This window comes from Nematolebias whitei, chromosome 2, assembly GCF_014905685.2.
Source record: "Nematolebias whitei isolate Nwh7 chromosome 2, NemWhi1, whole genome shotgun sequence".
In the NCBI taxonomy this organism is placed as follows: domain Eukaryota; kingdom Metazoa; phylum Chordata; class Actinopteri; order Cyprinodontiformes; family Rivulidae; genus Nematolebias; species Nematolebias whitei.
The window spans coordinates 48397008-48413643 of record NC_056499.1 but is presented as its reverse complement, the minus strand read 5'-3'; the positions used below and the strand labels follow the sequence as shown (position 1 = coordinate 48413643).

Below are 16636 nucleotides of genomic sequence, written 5' to 3'. Positions count from 1 at the left end.
TATAAAAAATAAACTACTACTTACTACTTGTACTACTATTCCTAAGTCACAGTTTTTCACTTATCGTGGGGCTTCAGGGTACAGATCCTCCATGACAAATGAGGGACTACTGTATCTGTATATTTGTTTTAGAATTAAATTTAATTAATTTAGTTTTAGTCTTCCTGAGCTGAGGGATTTTTTTTTCTGAATGAGGAACACAGCATGTAAAGTCTGAGAACCACTGGAGACCAGTTGTTTTTTTGTCAAGTCAAAAAGAACTCATTCCTCTTTGAACGTGTTTCAGTTTCCTGACCCAGTTTGTTTCTGTCAGTCAGTCTGATGATCTGAGGTGTTCTTAAATCTACCTTCCTTTCCTCTCCAGCATTCTCCTCGTACACGATGGCCTGCACCTCGTTCCTGTTCTTCATCAGCATCACAGACAGGTCCTTGTGGGGGAACTTCCCCACCGTGAAGGAAAAGTAGTAGGCCCCGGGGATTCGACAACGGAACAGACCGGCCTTGGCATCGAAATCCCCACCGATGTTGACGTAGACCGTGTCAAAGGTCACCGTCATCTTCGGTCCACCTTCCATGCTGCTGGTGCGTGCAGCTGAGAACGCTGAGCGCAGCTCTGCATTGTCCATCAGACGGGCCAGTCCATTTACACTTCCTGCGGTGCACAGGCACAGCAGGCCAATCAGCACGCTCGCTGGGAGAAACATCATATCTGCAGCAAAAAGAAGAGACGGAGATGAAGCGTTACATGTTCACCTTTGTACAGATTGTTCCCCTGACACTCACCGTTTGTTCATTAATTATTTAATGTATTAAATATTTATCATTTTCAACATAATTACAAAATTCATGTTACAGGTTAAGTTTGGAAATTTAAAAATCAATACTGGAGTTAAACTGGAGATTAATAATGTATTACTTGAGAGTGTTTGAAAATACATTTCTTGATGTAATTTTGGACCACAAGTTTTGTTGGAAACCCCGTATTAAACATGCGTGTAATAAAATGGCTAAAACCATAGGGATACTGGGAAAAACAAGACATATCATAAACATTAAATATTTTCACACTCTATTACACCCTGTTAATGCCATATTTTCACTATTGTGTTGAAGTTTGGGGTAACACAGCACATAAAAAGTTCTCTACAAAAAAAACCACACCATCCATCCATCCATCCATTTTCTTCCGCTTATCCGGGGTCGGGTCGCGGGGGTAGCAGCCTAAGTAGGGAGGCCCAGACTTCCCTCTCCCCAGCCACTTGGGCCAGCTCTTCCGGGGGAATCCCGAGGCGTTCCCAGGCCAGCCGAGAAACGTAGTCCCTCCAGCGTGTCCTGGGTCTTCCCCTGGGCCTCCTTCCGGTGGGACGTGTCCGGAACACCTCACCAGGGAGGCGTCCAGGAGGCATCCTAAACAGATGCCCAAGCCACCTCAACTGGCTCCTCTCGATGTGGAGAAGCAGCGGCTCTACTCCGAGTCCCTCCCGATGATCGAGCTTCTCACCCTGTCTCTAAGGGAGAGCCCAGACACCCTGCGGAGAAAACTCATTTCGGCCGCTTGTATCCGAGATCTCATTCTTTCGGTCACAACCCAAAGCTCGTGACCATAGATGAGGGTGGGAACGTAGATCGATCGGTAAATTGAGAGCTTCGCCTTTTGACTCAGCTCTCTCTTCACCACGACAGACCTGTACAGCGCCCGCTTCACTGCAGACGCTGCACCTATCCGCCTATCGATCTCACGCTCCATTTTTCCCTCATTCGTGAACAAGACCCCAAGATACTTGAACTCCTCCACTTGGGGTAGGACCTCCTCCCTGACCCAGAGAGGGCACTCTACCCTTTTCCGGCTCAAGACCATGGCCTCGGATTTGGAGGAACTGATCTTCATCATTCATCTTGATCTTCATTCAAAAAAACCACACATAATGCAAAATAGAGCAATAAGTTTGGTATCTTTTCACACCAGTCAAATTTTTTTAATCACAACTTATTCATTTTATGGATCTGGTACAATTTCAAACTGCACAGCTGATGTTCAAAGCTAGAAATAATATGCTTCCAAAGAATATTCCAAACCTATTTAAGAACAAAGAGGGAAGGTACGCACTGAGAGGAAACTGTAGAGCAACCCTGTGTTCGCAGCGCTCTTTAAAGCACGTGCACATCAGCTCGTGGAGTGATGTGGAATGACTTAGACCAAGAGATTAAGCAAAATAAAACTATTGCACACTTCACGTGAAAATAAAAGGATTACAAAATGAACGTGTATAAAAACGAATGAGACAAAATTACGTTATTCCAGCTGTTAATTTGTTAATCTGTGTGTTTGCATATTAATATTTGATCTGCAGGTGATGTGAGAGTAAATCTGTATCTGCAGGTGTATTGATGTATGTGTAGGTGTATGTAGTTATGCATGCGTGTCTGCGTGTAGTTATATATGCATGTATGGGTGTTTATGTATTTATGCATATATTGAAGCAATAGTTTGTTCAGAATTTGTCTGTAAACTCAGAGACAGGACTGGATGAGCCTTGGCCTCTTCCTACTCCCTTTTCAAACATTTTTGTTTTATTTCCAGAATATTTTTGTGGAAATATTCATGTTTTTAATTGTTTTGTTGAAATTTTAACTGTTCAAAATTAAATAAAAAATAAAGTAAAATAAAAAAAGTTTAAATCCTGAACCCACCAGTCGTTCCACCAGTGTTGTGTTTGGGTTCTGGGTTTTTCCACATCAGAATACATTTTTTAATTGTATTTTGCTGCAAAAGCTTTTGTTGATGGTGGTTTAAAACAGATAATATATCTGTGCCCCCCCATACACACACACACACACACCCAACACTCACTTATTGATTCATCTTAAATTGTGGAGTTGACGTTTACCACAACAAGAAACCAGTTAGTAACAAGAAAATTTGGGAGACCTGTTTGTTTTTCCATGTTTCTTCTCCTAATGTACCTGCAGGGTACACTTAATGAATCTCATGCTTCAGACCTTCCTGCTGCCTTACGCCTGCTAAATCATTTTGTTGTTCATTGATTGTAACATTTATAAGAAGGTTTTAGCCATTTCCACAGAATAAAATCCATTATGTCATTTCATGCGTCACTGCTCAGATGTTCTCATTACAGATCAACAAATCTGTATTTAAATCACAGCACATTTTGTTAAAACCTTTTCATGTTTTTTCTGCTGTTGTTTTTTTTTTTTTTCTTTCAGATTATTGTTGAGAGAAATATTCATGGATTAGTGCTGATTTTGAAGTGAGAACTGAACAGGTCAAACAGACAGAAACTGTCGGGGGTCAAAATGGCCAAACAGTCACATAAAACAAAACAACCATGAAAAAAACAGTACAAAACCGTCCCCACGAGCACTGGTTCCCAAGCTGCGCTCTGAACACCAAGTTTGGGTCCAGAGATGATCTATCGCAAATGGAGCCACAACAAACTCAGTCCCACAAGCAGCACACTCACATAGTGGTCCATTCGCATTCAACACTTGCTCTTGTCAAGGGCGGACGTCTTCTCCTCCTCTCCCTCTCCACTTGGCTCTGTCTGTCTGTGAAACTGCTTAGAGCCTCTCTTCTACAAATCTTCCAAATCATAATTTATGGATTTGGATTTGATCAGTTGGTTCCTCAACCCAATTGATAACATTTCTTCAAAGACAAGCTTTAGGCGAGCTGATTTGCCCTGTTGGCACGCATGCAGCTGGATATCTCATAGACTTGGAAGACTTGGTGACGTGTCTATCTCTGCTGTCATGGATGGATTTTAAGGATGCATCTATAATTGGATTTATGATAACTGGTTCCTGCTTTTTGGATTCAGCTGGTTCCTGGGCTATCAACATTCAAGGAAGTCGTTGGCAGCAAATTTGGACCTGATTAGGCTGCTTGCCTTATGATGGCTTGGTTCGTGCCTCGAGCACCCAGACTCAAATGCTTTTGGCAGAATGGATCGGATCTCAGAGATAATTCTCAGGCACGGTCCATTGGTGTAGACATTTAATTTGGACATTTCGGAACCAAGTGGACCGACACAGACTCAAGGTAGATGTCATTAAAGTTCTGCTTGTCCCCAAAACAATCGTGTTTATCTGAATTCAGCTCCCTGACTGGCCTTGACAGGCCACCTTATCTCAACCCGCCTGTAAGTTTTATAAATATGAAGCTCTGCTCCTCCCTTCCCTCCTACCAAGGAATTCCATGGACTTTTCAGAGGAGCCCAGCTATTCAGCTGCTTATTCAAACATTCTGTCATCATTTCAGGATTCTCTGGATTCATCCTTGGTCGTCCTCGACACCCCCCTGAGAGTGTACGGATCTCTCCAGAGGGAACTATTTGAACTGAGCGATCTTATCTGAACTCTGCAGTGCCTCTGTGTGTTGTCTCTGGATATGCTCACTATCCTTGCGCCCCCCCCCCCCCCCCCCCCTTCCTTGTGGACTGTCATTATGTGCTTATGCGTAAGATTTCTTTTTCATGATCACACTGTTGACCTTCAAACAAAGATTAAAAGCATGTTAGGATTTTTTTTTTGTCTCCAAACCCTGTCATTTTTCACCACTTTTTATTGTATGTCCAAACAGGTCTCACTTGTAAATGAGTCTTTGAGACTCAATGTGACTTATCTGTTTAAATAAAGGTTGAATTGAATTGAAAAATCCAGTTTCATTGTGACAAGATGATTTCTGGAGTCTGCTCTCTCCCCCATCGACTCTGAGGAAGCAACCTTTTAAGCGTTGTTCGACCTTGTAAACACTAAGCATTTGTAAACCTATTTATTTAGCATATAATGTTGTACTTTACCACTGCATTATAAGTATCTACAACTAATATTACTGTACATCCTAAAAGAAATAGGTTTACGAATGCTTATTGTGCCCACAAGGTAGTAACTTAGTCTGAAATATTTAACATAACAAGTCTTGAGAGGAAATATATAGGTGAACACATTTGGCTCACTATATGGCAAGAAACTGGTCAGTTCTGTCTCTGTCACCCTTAATTAATGCATAATAAACAAGTATCAATGATTTATGAATTGTTTATAGAGGAATTAATAATGTATCTATAAACTATTTATTAGCCATCTATAAGGGGATCCTTATTGTACAGTGGTACCAACATTTTTATTCTTCACATAAAATCTAATAAACTAAAAGATGGACAAAGGTAAATGGCTGATTTTTCCTCAAAAGTCAATACAAGGGTTAACCTCAGACAAGACTGAATTTTTTGGGTTTTGGACCTGAGCACCTTAGCAACAAAATGCATGTTTCACCACAAGCAGCAAGGTTAAACAAAAATCAACATCTAAAAACAATTACCTGAAATATTTTTATATTTGCATGCCACCTCCACATGGGCCCCACAATCTAGGAGGAGGACCGTCAGGAAGGAGTATCATGCAAGTCATGCAGCAGGCAAGGGAGGGTTCCTGGCCATGCCAATTTCTGGTGTCATAAACTAGTTCTAGGAACATGGAATGCCACCTGTGGTTAGTAAGGAGCCCGAGATTGTGTGTGAGGCTGTGATACCAACTAGATATAGGTAGGTTTACCTCAACTACGTGGGCTCTAGAACCTAATTCCAAAAGACTAGACCTTTTCCTACTCTGGAGTTGTCCAGGGAGAAAGGCCTTTGGCGAGTGTGGAAATACTCACAACCCCCCAGAAGAAAACCTCTTTGTTGGAGTTTTCTTTTTTGAAGGAGAGGGTTACAGTTTACTTGGGACTAGGCTACATTTGGCCAAAGGTCAAGGATCAAATTTGAAATTGTCATCAGACCTGTGGTGATCTGTGACACTCAGGTGAAGAGAGGGGCAGAGCTGTCAACTGATCACCACCTGGTGGTGAGTAAGGTCTGGTGGTGGAGTAGGCCGCCAAACAGACCTGTTAAACCAAAACACAGAGAGAGAATGAACTGGAAACATCCAGTGTAGCCTCCTGTTTGTACAATCAACTCACACCTCTGGGAGAGTTTCATATGTCCTGGGGGAGGTGGGGGACATGGAATTCAATTGTGCAATTCTAAGGGCCTTTATTGCAGATGCAGCTTCCAGGACCTGTGGCTTGGAGGTCATTGGTGCCTGTCACAGTGGCAACCAAAGGATCTGCTGGTGGACACCAGCAGTGATGGAGACTGTCAAGCTGAAAAAGGAGGCCTTTGGGGTATGGCTGTCTAGGAGGACTCCTGAAGCAACTGAAAAGTACAGTGCAGTCAGAGCATCACCCTGAGAGGCTGAAGTCTCTTGATATTGCAGGACTGTCATGGTTGACACATCTCTTCGATGTCACGTAGAGGACTGGAACAGCACCTGCAGAGTGGAAGACCAGGTATGGTGGCTCCAATTTTTAAAAAGGGGTACTGAAGACTGTTTACCAAGTTTTTTGGGATCACACTTCTTGCTCTCCCCTGAAAAGTTTACTTCAGGGTGTTGGAAGGGAGGCTTTCATCCTGTCTGGAGAATGCCTCTGACTGGATAGTCTGACTGGTCTCTCTACGTTCCAGCCCCCACCTGTGGTCATGACATTTGGATCAGGACTGAAGGAACGAGATCCCAAATACATCCATCCATCCATTACCTTTTACCCGCTTCTTCCATTTTGGGTCACGGGGGGTTGCCGGTGCCCATGTCCAGCAATCACTGTGCGAGAAGTGGGGTACACCCTGGACAGGTCTCCAGTCCATCACAGGGACACATAGAGACAAATGAGACCAACAACCATTCACTCTCTCTCTCACCTAGAGACAATTTAGAATTACCAATCAGCATAACATGCATGTTTTTGGTCTGTGGGAGGAAACCGGAGCACCTGGAGAAAACCCACGCATGCACGGAGAGAACATGCAAACTCCACCCAGAAAGGCCCCTGGACCGGGGTTTGAACCAGGGACCTGCTCGCTGAGAGGCAGCAGCTCTACCAGTTGTGCCACCATGCTGCCCATCCCAAATACAATTGGCAGAAATCAGCTTCCTTTGTAGGGTGGTCATGCTCAGCTTTAGAGATAGGGAGACGCTCCACCATTCCTTTGCCTCAAAAGGAGTCAGTTGAGGTGGTTTGGGCATCTGACAAGGATGTCTAATGGACACCTCCCTTTAGGGGTTTGGACATGTCCCACTGAGAAGAGACCTTGGGACAGACCCAGAACTCTAAAGGAGAACTCAGACACCCTGTGGAAAAAACTCATTTTGGCCTCTTGTATCCGAGATCTCATTCTTTCGGTCACAACCCAAAGCTCGTGACCATAGATGAGGGTAGGACCTCCTCCCTGCAAAGGGTATATACGCACAAAAACATGGAGTACGCCCTTTTCCATGCAAAATTTCATATGTTTCAAGAAGCAAATGAGCGTGTAAATGTGTGCGGCTCCACGCCAGCATCATGGCTGGCGTAGCACATTTCTATGGTTATTGGTCCATTGGTGACACTTAGAGGTGATTCTGGGAAACTTTTGATGATGTGAAAACTAGTTTTGTACACACCAGACACACGATGAACAATTAATACATTCACATGTATGAAATTAGATGAGTGGATATAAAAACATGCACAGCTTTAGAATCATTAGAGGACATAGAAAATGGTGCAATACACAGAGAGCGTGCATTCAGAGACAGAGAGGGTTTTCTGGACCATGATGACAACTGGCTCATCAACTGTTTTCAACTTCCAAGGGCAATCCATTTGGAGCTGCAGCCTTGGAGTGTAACACAGTAAGGAGCCGTGCGCTGCCCGTGCACATGCAGCTGTTAACCACACTGGGGTTCTTAGCAACAGAGGGAGCTGGCAGACCGATCAAGACTGTGCCAGTCAACTCTGAGCCGAGCCATGCCAGCTGTGTGGGGTAAAATTATCCGTATAACAACTCCCTACAATGCAGCTGAACAGGTCAACATTAAAGCACAGTTTGTATCAACAGCTGGTTTTTCTGATGTTATCAAAACTATCGACCACACACACTTTACTATAAAAGCTCCATCACAGAATGAAGATGTTTATGATAACAAGAAGCATTTTCATTCAGTCAGTGTGCATTTCTTCACTTCAGCGATTTAATGTATAATCGTCTTAAGTTCTATGAAGCTCCTGAGGGTCTCTGTGTTTGCTATAATTATGTTATTAAACACATGAGTAAAGTTGGAAATGCCTCGGCCTCAAAAGTGCTCTGCCGGCTGATTTACACCCTCAGGTTCACTTGACAATGACAACAAAGGACAACACACACACTTCTCTTCGCGCATGTGTGGCAAACATGTTTTTATGCCCAGTTACTTATTTAGGAACATCTCTAACTCACATTCCGTTAAATGTTTCATTTTGCTGCATCAACACAATTTTTTACAGAGAATTCATCATGCAAAACACATTTGCATCTATTTTACAAAGGAGGAGTCTCATGTGTGCTCAGTTCAACGTGCATTCAGATGCATGATGCAAAGGTGAGCAAAAATGTGCGTGTGCACAGTTTGATAAATCTGCATATTTATGGTCACATGCACTTTCCTCACTTTGCTCCTATTCCAACTTTCAGTATGAAAACAATGCACTGGGGCGGCTGTGGCTGAGTGGTTAGAGCAGTCGTCCTCCAATGCGAGAGTTGGGGGTCCGAATCCACCAGCAGTCACATGTCGAAGTGTCCCTGGGCAAGACACCGAACCCCTCATAGTCTCTGATGTGTGTCCCATTGGTGTATGAATGTGATAAAGCACCGATTAGTCTCATTAAATTGATTTGTTCAATTAGCTTTGTAGAGATCTAGTAGAGTGCTGTATGAATGGGTAAATGAGGCACAGATTGTAGTGTAAAGCGCTTTGAGTATCTTGAAATAAGATAGAAAGGCGCTATATAAGTACAGTCCATTTACTCTGATACATGAAGCTCCAAAAGCCAAAACTTGAGGCCAACATAGCTAAGCACCCCTAGTGGTTGTCTGCAGTACAAAATGTAATTTTTGTTCCTCCATGTAAACAAATTGAACATCTTCCTGACAAAAAAATCACCATCTACTACCATTTATACATAAGGAAACAGGTCCAGGTGTTCCCAGGCCAGAGAAGATGCACAATCCCTTTAGCGAGTTATATCTCCATGCTCACATCCAATACTCATATACCATATTTGACAACCATAGTTGAACTCTAAACAACTTTCACAACAATTTTGTATGCTTCTAAAGACCAAACTAATGACTGATACTCCCATTGATTGTACTTAATTATCACATTTTGTTCATTGTTAATATAATGCCTAAAATCTGTCACCTTTATAAACTGATACATTTACTGAGCACGGTGTCTGAAAAGGATTTTAGGAGCAGCAATAAAACATGTCACCCTAATTATCCATGAGTTATTGTATCACTCAATAAATTAATTGTTGTTAATAATGTCACATTAATTTCTGTTAATCTGGCATCTGGGGACATCAGCTCATGTGATTTAATGTCTAATAAAACATTTGCCTGGTTTTTAGTGCCCTGCATGCACTTTTTCTAGTTGTAATACATCACTGCTGAAGCCTTAAGTTATTTGCTAAACATTCCTCTTGTATATTTAAACCACAGAAAGCTCTTTAAATGGAAACTAATTAAAGTAGCTAATTGTGCTCAAGCCATTGAGCTACAACTGATGGTCCTGGTCTGATTCCTCTTCTCACTGCAGCAGGGAAGAAATCCATACTGTGAGAGGAACAAATGCTGCGGAGCCAGCTCGCTGCAGGTTTGTACAATTTTCCATAACCTCCACGAAACGATGCACAAATGAGAATGCAGCAGTTAGCCTTGTTTGCATAATGGCAGCTTCAAAAACTGTTTGTTTGTCTGTGTAATGGCAGCAGTTTAGCTAGTCTTGCTGATAGACTGTTCCACAGAGAAAGTGTGAGAGAGAGAGAGAGATGCTTCAGGTTCAGTCAGCAATAAAGGGATAGATCAAACAATCCTCTTTCATAATGAGCACCCACGGGAGAGAAGTGCAGAAACAGAAGAGGAAACAGTGAGGCAGAACCGCATCCAAATACCACAAACTGCTATGCATAATTTCAGACACTCGCTATTTTGTTCCATAGATGAAACGTTTGTGGATGGATTCACTGAGTGGAAGCTGGTCTACAACATGTTGTCATCAACATATGAGAATGTTGTAGTACAGATTTGATCATTTGCCTAAGAATTAAAATAGCCCAATTACATCAATGACAAGGTGACACAGATTTTTATTTTACTGTGAGGTGAATTAGATCTATAGTGAAACTAATTTAAGTCTGCATGAAGGAGACACGCTCAGCAGATCTGCTGTGGGGAGCTCGTAGCACGACCTCCACATGAAACTGGAGCTTGTTTCAGGTTTTTTTTGGTTATAAGTTGAAACTACGCCTTTTTTCTGCGTCACTTCGTGATATACCAGAATCACTGATGACTGTGTGTTGACTTTAGAGCAATGATGTAAGTTTACACCTAATATGACCTTAACTTAAGTTATCCTGTTGAGACAAACGTTCACACAAAGATAGTCAACATCACATTTCACATGGAGGAAATGGAATTATTTGGATGCAATTTCTTAAAATTGCACCACCTAAAAGTTTGTTTGAGGATTTTAGGACTATTAAAAACTTCTGCCTTGAATTCACTTTGAATCATTCAGGACTGTCTGCTGAAAAGGCTGAAAATGGATTTTTGTTGCAGAACTGAAACAAACTTTGTACCATTCTGAGCCCCTCTCCTTCCAGGATGATTATTTTCATCTCAGTCTTCACTCTGCTGCTGTCTTTACTTGCTCTACTCTACCTGTTAATATTTGTAATTATTTATATCTGAACATGGATATCTTAACATCGGATGAAAGACAAAACTTTTCTACATTTTTTTTTGAATGTCCAGAGGACCAGATTTAACTTTTTTATATCTTAACGTGTTTTCTGTCTTTCCTCCAATAGAAACTACCCCTGGGGTTGCCATTGTGTATCTATTCCTCTCAATCCCAGCCGGTCGAAGCAGATGGCCGTTTGTCCTGAGCCTGGTTCTGCCAAAAGTTTCTTACTCATGAGGGAGTTTTTCCTTTCCACTGTCACCTTCATGCTTGCTCAGGATGAGAGTCTGCGAAGAAGTCAGACTCAAAGCCGTCTGCTCCTCAGATAATTATGTTATTAACTTATTTTTTATGTGAATGTTTCTGTTCAGTGCCCTGAGATGACTTCTGTTGTGACATGGAGCCATATAAGAAAACTGAATTGAACTGAATTAAATATTTTAAACACAAAAATATTGATTATTTGTACATTAACCTTAAGGTTTTTAGCCACATAGAGCAGAGCTGTTAATGTCATATTTAAAGTATGGAGCACAGAAAGATATAAAAACTATACATATCTCCCATCTGACATTATGAAATGTGAGCTCTTTAAATTAGTCATTGCCTCACAGACCTGAACTGTTTCTCTATTTCAATTTAAAAAAGAAAGTTTACTTTTATTCCTGTACCAAATGTGACCGGTGCTGGTAAAATGAGGAATTCATCAATATTGCATTTTTATTATTTCCCAAATCTCAATCTTAAAAGCTTCAAAATTAAACATAGTTTGTTGAAATTTGACAATTAATCACCAACAAGCTAGTTCTGTTTATGAGACTGTCAGTTTAAAAACTCTGTTTTTATTGGTCAGGGGTGATGCTATTAGGAGTTCCAGTCATATATTTAAAAGGAGCCACATTAAGCTTAAATAAAGAAACAAAGCAAAACAAACAAAAAATAAAAATAACATTCCCGTAGAGGGCAGAGAAAAATGGTAAATTTAAAAACAAAAGGATTAGAACTAAAATGATTATTTCTGAAGGTATATTAGAACATTTTGATTAAAGGTACATTAGATGGAATAAAGGTTATTTTAGTTACTGGTAAATTTAGATGGTGTTTTTATCGACTCATATTTATGAAAATCTCAGCTACAACAAAAATCTGTTTTCACTTTTTTTTGCACAGCAGCCTGTGTTCATTTTGTCTCACTTTGACAGCATGCGTCATAAATATTTTTAAAGTGTCTATTACAGAAGTCAGGTTAGAAAATATGAGCAAGCTAAAAAGTGAGCAATACTGCAACAATCTGTTATAAAACATAATGAACACTTCATGTTTCAAGATTACAAGGTGCAAAATGAGTTGCAAATTTTGAGTTTTGGTTTGAAAATAAAACTCTAAAATATTATACAAAAAGTGCTGACATACAGCCTGACATTATAAACACTTTGTTGTCTGATAAAAGTTTACAATGAACATCCATAAAGAATGTTTACTGCACGAGCATCAAGATGAATGAATACAGAATAATTACATAAACAGAATCAGTCTTCTATGAGATGAGATAAATATTTACAAACCATTGCTAGTTAAGTAATTTACTGAAACTGTTGTACTGTACTGACTTTAAAACTGTAAAAAATATTGAATCCATCAAAGTAGAAACCACCAGAACAATTAAGCAGCTGTGATTCCATGTAGGCCTTAAAAAATAAAACTTTTTCCAGTCATGTGGGCTTGTACTTCATTGGAAAAACGTTAAATAATACATTTGGAAAACATACAAAAAAAAAGAAAATGCCTTAATAATAATATTTATTATTTATAATAACAACAACAATAATAATTATTATAACAACAACATAATAATTATATTAATAATGTTATTATATTATTATTATTATTATTATTATTATTATTATATTATTATTATTATAGTAATAATAATAATAATAATAATAATAATAATAATAATAATAACAATAATAATAATAATAATACCAATGTTGTTGTTGTTGTTGTTATTATTATTAATAATAATAACAATAACAACAATGATAATGTTAATAGTAATAATGTTAATGTTAATCATAATAATAATAATTAGAATAATAAGAATAAGAATAACTAATTTGGGCTGCTCTTGTAAGACTTTAGTAAAGTCCAGGCTTGGCCAGCCCTCTGACAAAAAATTAATTAATTAAAATAAAAAAATTACATAATGTGCACAACAACAGAAACTTATAGACTAAAAATCTGAAACTTGTATGTTTTCACACCAAATAATTTTTGATCAAATAAATAAAATATTTAAAAACCAGACTGATTCGCTGTTTAGTTTTAATCTTCTTACATTTTTTAAAAACTTCAAAAGCAGCTTGTACTAAAATATAAAGAAGACTCTATGTTAATGATCACATCATGGAATCACCAAGTGATTTCCCTGATGTGTTCCAGTAGTTATTGCTCACTACTTTGTGTCCGGGGATCTATCAAATGAACAATATACAGTATGAACTGAAAACAGAGCTTCTGCTCCATCTTCTCTCAGGTTGCAGCTCTCCTTGAGATCTGTCCTGTGTCTAAAAATAGAGGGAGGGAAAGGTTGATGTCTCCTCCCTGTGGACAGATCAATAACTGATGATTGAGAAGAGGAACGAAAAGGAGTACAGGAAAGACAACACGAGACAAAGGAAGAGGAGATTGATGATGAGAAGCAACATGAAGGACATACTTTCCTGTGAGAGGGGATCTGGTATAAAACACAAGGGATTTGGAATGATACTGGTGTAAGGATGCACATGTGGCCTATATAACTTAGTTGTGTGGGCGGAATGTGCGTTTCTGTTGTTCTAGCTGTGTGGGTTGCTATTGGTGAGTGTGTGAGGAAATTAATATATGTGTTTCTGTGAAAATATGGGTTTACATTTGTGAATTGTCGCATTATCTCATGTTATGCAGTTTGTAAGGAACATTGTGTGTTTGAATGTATTTTTAGCTTCAAGAGAACACGCTTTATATACTATATCTATGATCAGCAAACAGAAACAGCAAAGAACACCAAAATATCTTCTAGGATGATTGTATTTTTGGGACAAAACCAGGTTTTAGTGTGTTGTTTCAGTGTCTAGAGTTGACTCTTTAGTTTTTTTTAGCTTCAGCTGACAGGAAACAAGTTTGTTCTGCAAGACTGCACCAGTCTGCCTTGTTCACTGTCAGCTCACCATAATAAATAGGTCAGAAAAAAAAAACGTTGTGGCTGTCATGAATTTTCTTTTTGCCATGTGACTCAAGCTCTTGTGCATGTAAGAAAGCACTGTTTAGGTCTCTTTACTTTCTGGCTAAATGGTATGGTAAATGGACTGTACTTATATAGCGCCTTTCTATCTTATTTCAAGATACTCAAAGCGCTTTACACTACAATCTGTGTCCTCATTTACCCATTCATACAGCACTGCATAGGCATCGCAACCATTATATGTGAAGGGGAAGAGTCCCCCCCACATAAAAAAAAAAAGTTCATTTGGACCCCCTCACTTTTACTATAAAACTTTAGTTCAGGCGGCACAGTTTCTCTTTCTTCGTGAACAAATCCATTCCACAGGACCGTCCAAAAATATATTTTGGTCCAGGACCGGCCGCTCCCACCCCACCGGTCACTCTGAGCGCACCCTGCCGGCCAGGTGACCCCTCGAGCTGGGGAGTCATCGCACGAATGTCCAGTGTTTTTACTCTCTCTCTGTGGACCTCAACGAACTTCTCATCTGGACCTTTGTGGTTCTACCTGGTTCCGACAAAAATCGCCGGGTGGTATTTCACTGGTTTTCTGCTGGACTGGCCCTCGTGGTGCCTTCATAGGTGTGGGGGATGTGTACCTGTGACCCTCAAACTGGACCAGAACCGAACCGAGTTGGCTGTGGGGGACTTTGTCTTCAACAGAGCCGGTCTCAGCTTCAGTGAGCAGCCCGTTACTTTTAACAAAGGACTGTCCACCTCCATGGAATCGCTGTTTTCGCCTGGAGGAGACGCTCCAGTGCTTTGAAGCGCTGCCGGACCGGGCCACCGGACCGGAGCAGAACCGGACCAGGGACAACTTCAGCCTCTTCGTCTCTGGTCAGGTCTTCTGGGGCAGATGTAATCTTCATCTCTGAAACCTGACTCATCAAATCTGTACTCAATAATGACCTGGCAATCAATGGATTTAACATCTACCGCTGTGATCGTCAAAAAAAAAGGGGGGGGGGGGGGGTCGCTGTTTACATCAGAGATTCTTTGGTTGCTAGTCCTGTGTCTTCTAAACAATTCCAAACCAAATTGATGCCTTAGCTGTAAACATCACTTTGAATGGAGGCCAGATCTTATCTGTAGTCTGTTGTTACCGTCCCCCCTCAGCAACACCTGAGGCTCTGTCCGCCCTGATGGAATTCCTTGGTAATTTAAAATTCAAAGAGATCTTTTTGGCAGGAACTTCAATATTGACTAGGGTAAGTCGACTCCCTCTGTGATAAATTCAAGGAATGTTGCCTGTCTCTCAATCTTACCCAATTGATCAACTCTCCCACTAGATTAAACAAAAACCGTCCTGAAAAATCCTTCATCTAAGACCTATTTCTAACTAATATGCCTCACAAATTCCCTGGTACAGGTGTATTTGCCAATATCTTGAGTGATCACTGTGTGACAGTGGCTTTGAGAGATATTAAACTTCCACCTTCTAAGCCCAGATTAATTCAAAAAAGGGATCTGAAACATTTTTGTGAACAGTCATTCCTCTGGGATCTGTCTCACTTTGACTGGCATCGTATTATGTTAACTGATGACGTGAACTCCGCTTGGAACTATTTTCATAATAGTTTCATTTATTTTGTGAACAAACATGCTCCTTTTCGTCAGTTCAGAGTAAAGGGACGAGACAGCCCCTGGTTTACTCCAGAGCTAGCTGACCTCCTTTACAGGAGAGACCATCTTTGGGCCACAGTGAGAAAATCTGACTCAGACACTGATTGGTTGAGTTTTCGACAGATGAGGAATAAATGCACAACTGCTGTCAAAGCAGCAAAACATAACTATTTTTTTTATCTCAGATCTCCCAAAATCTAAATGACCCCCAACAGATTCTGGAAAACCATCAAATCTCTCTCAGTCACCCCACAATCATCTGACCTCCCATCACAACTTCTCGTTAACTCTGTTCCTGTGTCAAATAAGCACGAGATCCTGAACTGTTTCAACAAACGTTTTGTTGCTTCTAGTTCATCATTTGACACAGTTACTAATGAAAAATCAGCCACTTCACTTAATAACCAAACTTCTACAAATCATATCCCTCCTACAAGTCAATCCTCAGTTAAACACAGCTTCTCTTTTTCTCCATTCTCAGTCAGTGAGGTTAATAAACTGTTAAAAGATCTTGATCCTAAAAAATCTGCAGGTCCAGATGAACTTCCACCTTATTTCTTAAGGCTGGCTGCTCATATCATCACAGTCCCTGTGACCCACATCTTCAATCTCTCCATAAGACAAAACTCCATCCCAGACACTTGGAAAACAGCCTTTGTTCTTCCTTTGCTGAAGGGAGGTGACCCCACCTCACTGAACAACTATCGGCCAATCTCTAAAATCTGCATTTTAGCCAAGGTTCTAGAAAAACTGATAAACTCTCAAATCAAAAATTGCCTGGACACATTTAACATCTTACCTCCACATCAATCTGGTTTCAGGAAACAACACAGCACAACCACTGCTTCACTGAAGGTTCTTAATGACGTTGTTGAAGCACTGGATGCTAAGGATTATTGTGCTGCACTTTTCTTAGACCTGTCTAAAG

The 16636-nt window shown here is 40.4% G+C and overlaps 2 protein-coding genes across 2 annotated transcripts in view; one reads left to right on the top strand and one right to left on the bottom strand.

Moving 5' to 3' along the window:
- Positions 1-16636, bottom strand: part of c1qtnf4 (C1q and TNF related 4) — a 101797-nt gene that overhangs the window by 4840 nt on the left and 80321 nt on the right. Inside the window, exon 2 of the mRNA XM_037692130.1 lies at positions 348-709. Within this exon, the coding sequence (XP_037548058.1) occupies positions 348-707 (360 nt within the window). The 5' untranslated portion in view covers positions 708-709. The remainder of the gene's footprint in view (positions 1-347; positions 710-16636) is intronic.
- ndufs3 (NADH:ubiquinone oxidoreductase core subunit S3) overlaps positions 1-16636 on the top strand; it is a 114888-nt gene that overhangs the window by 42570 nt on the left and 55682 nt on the right. The window lies entirely within an intron of this gene.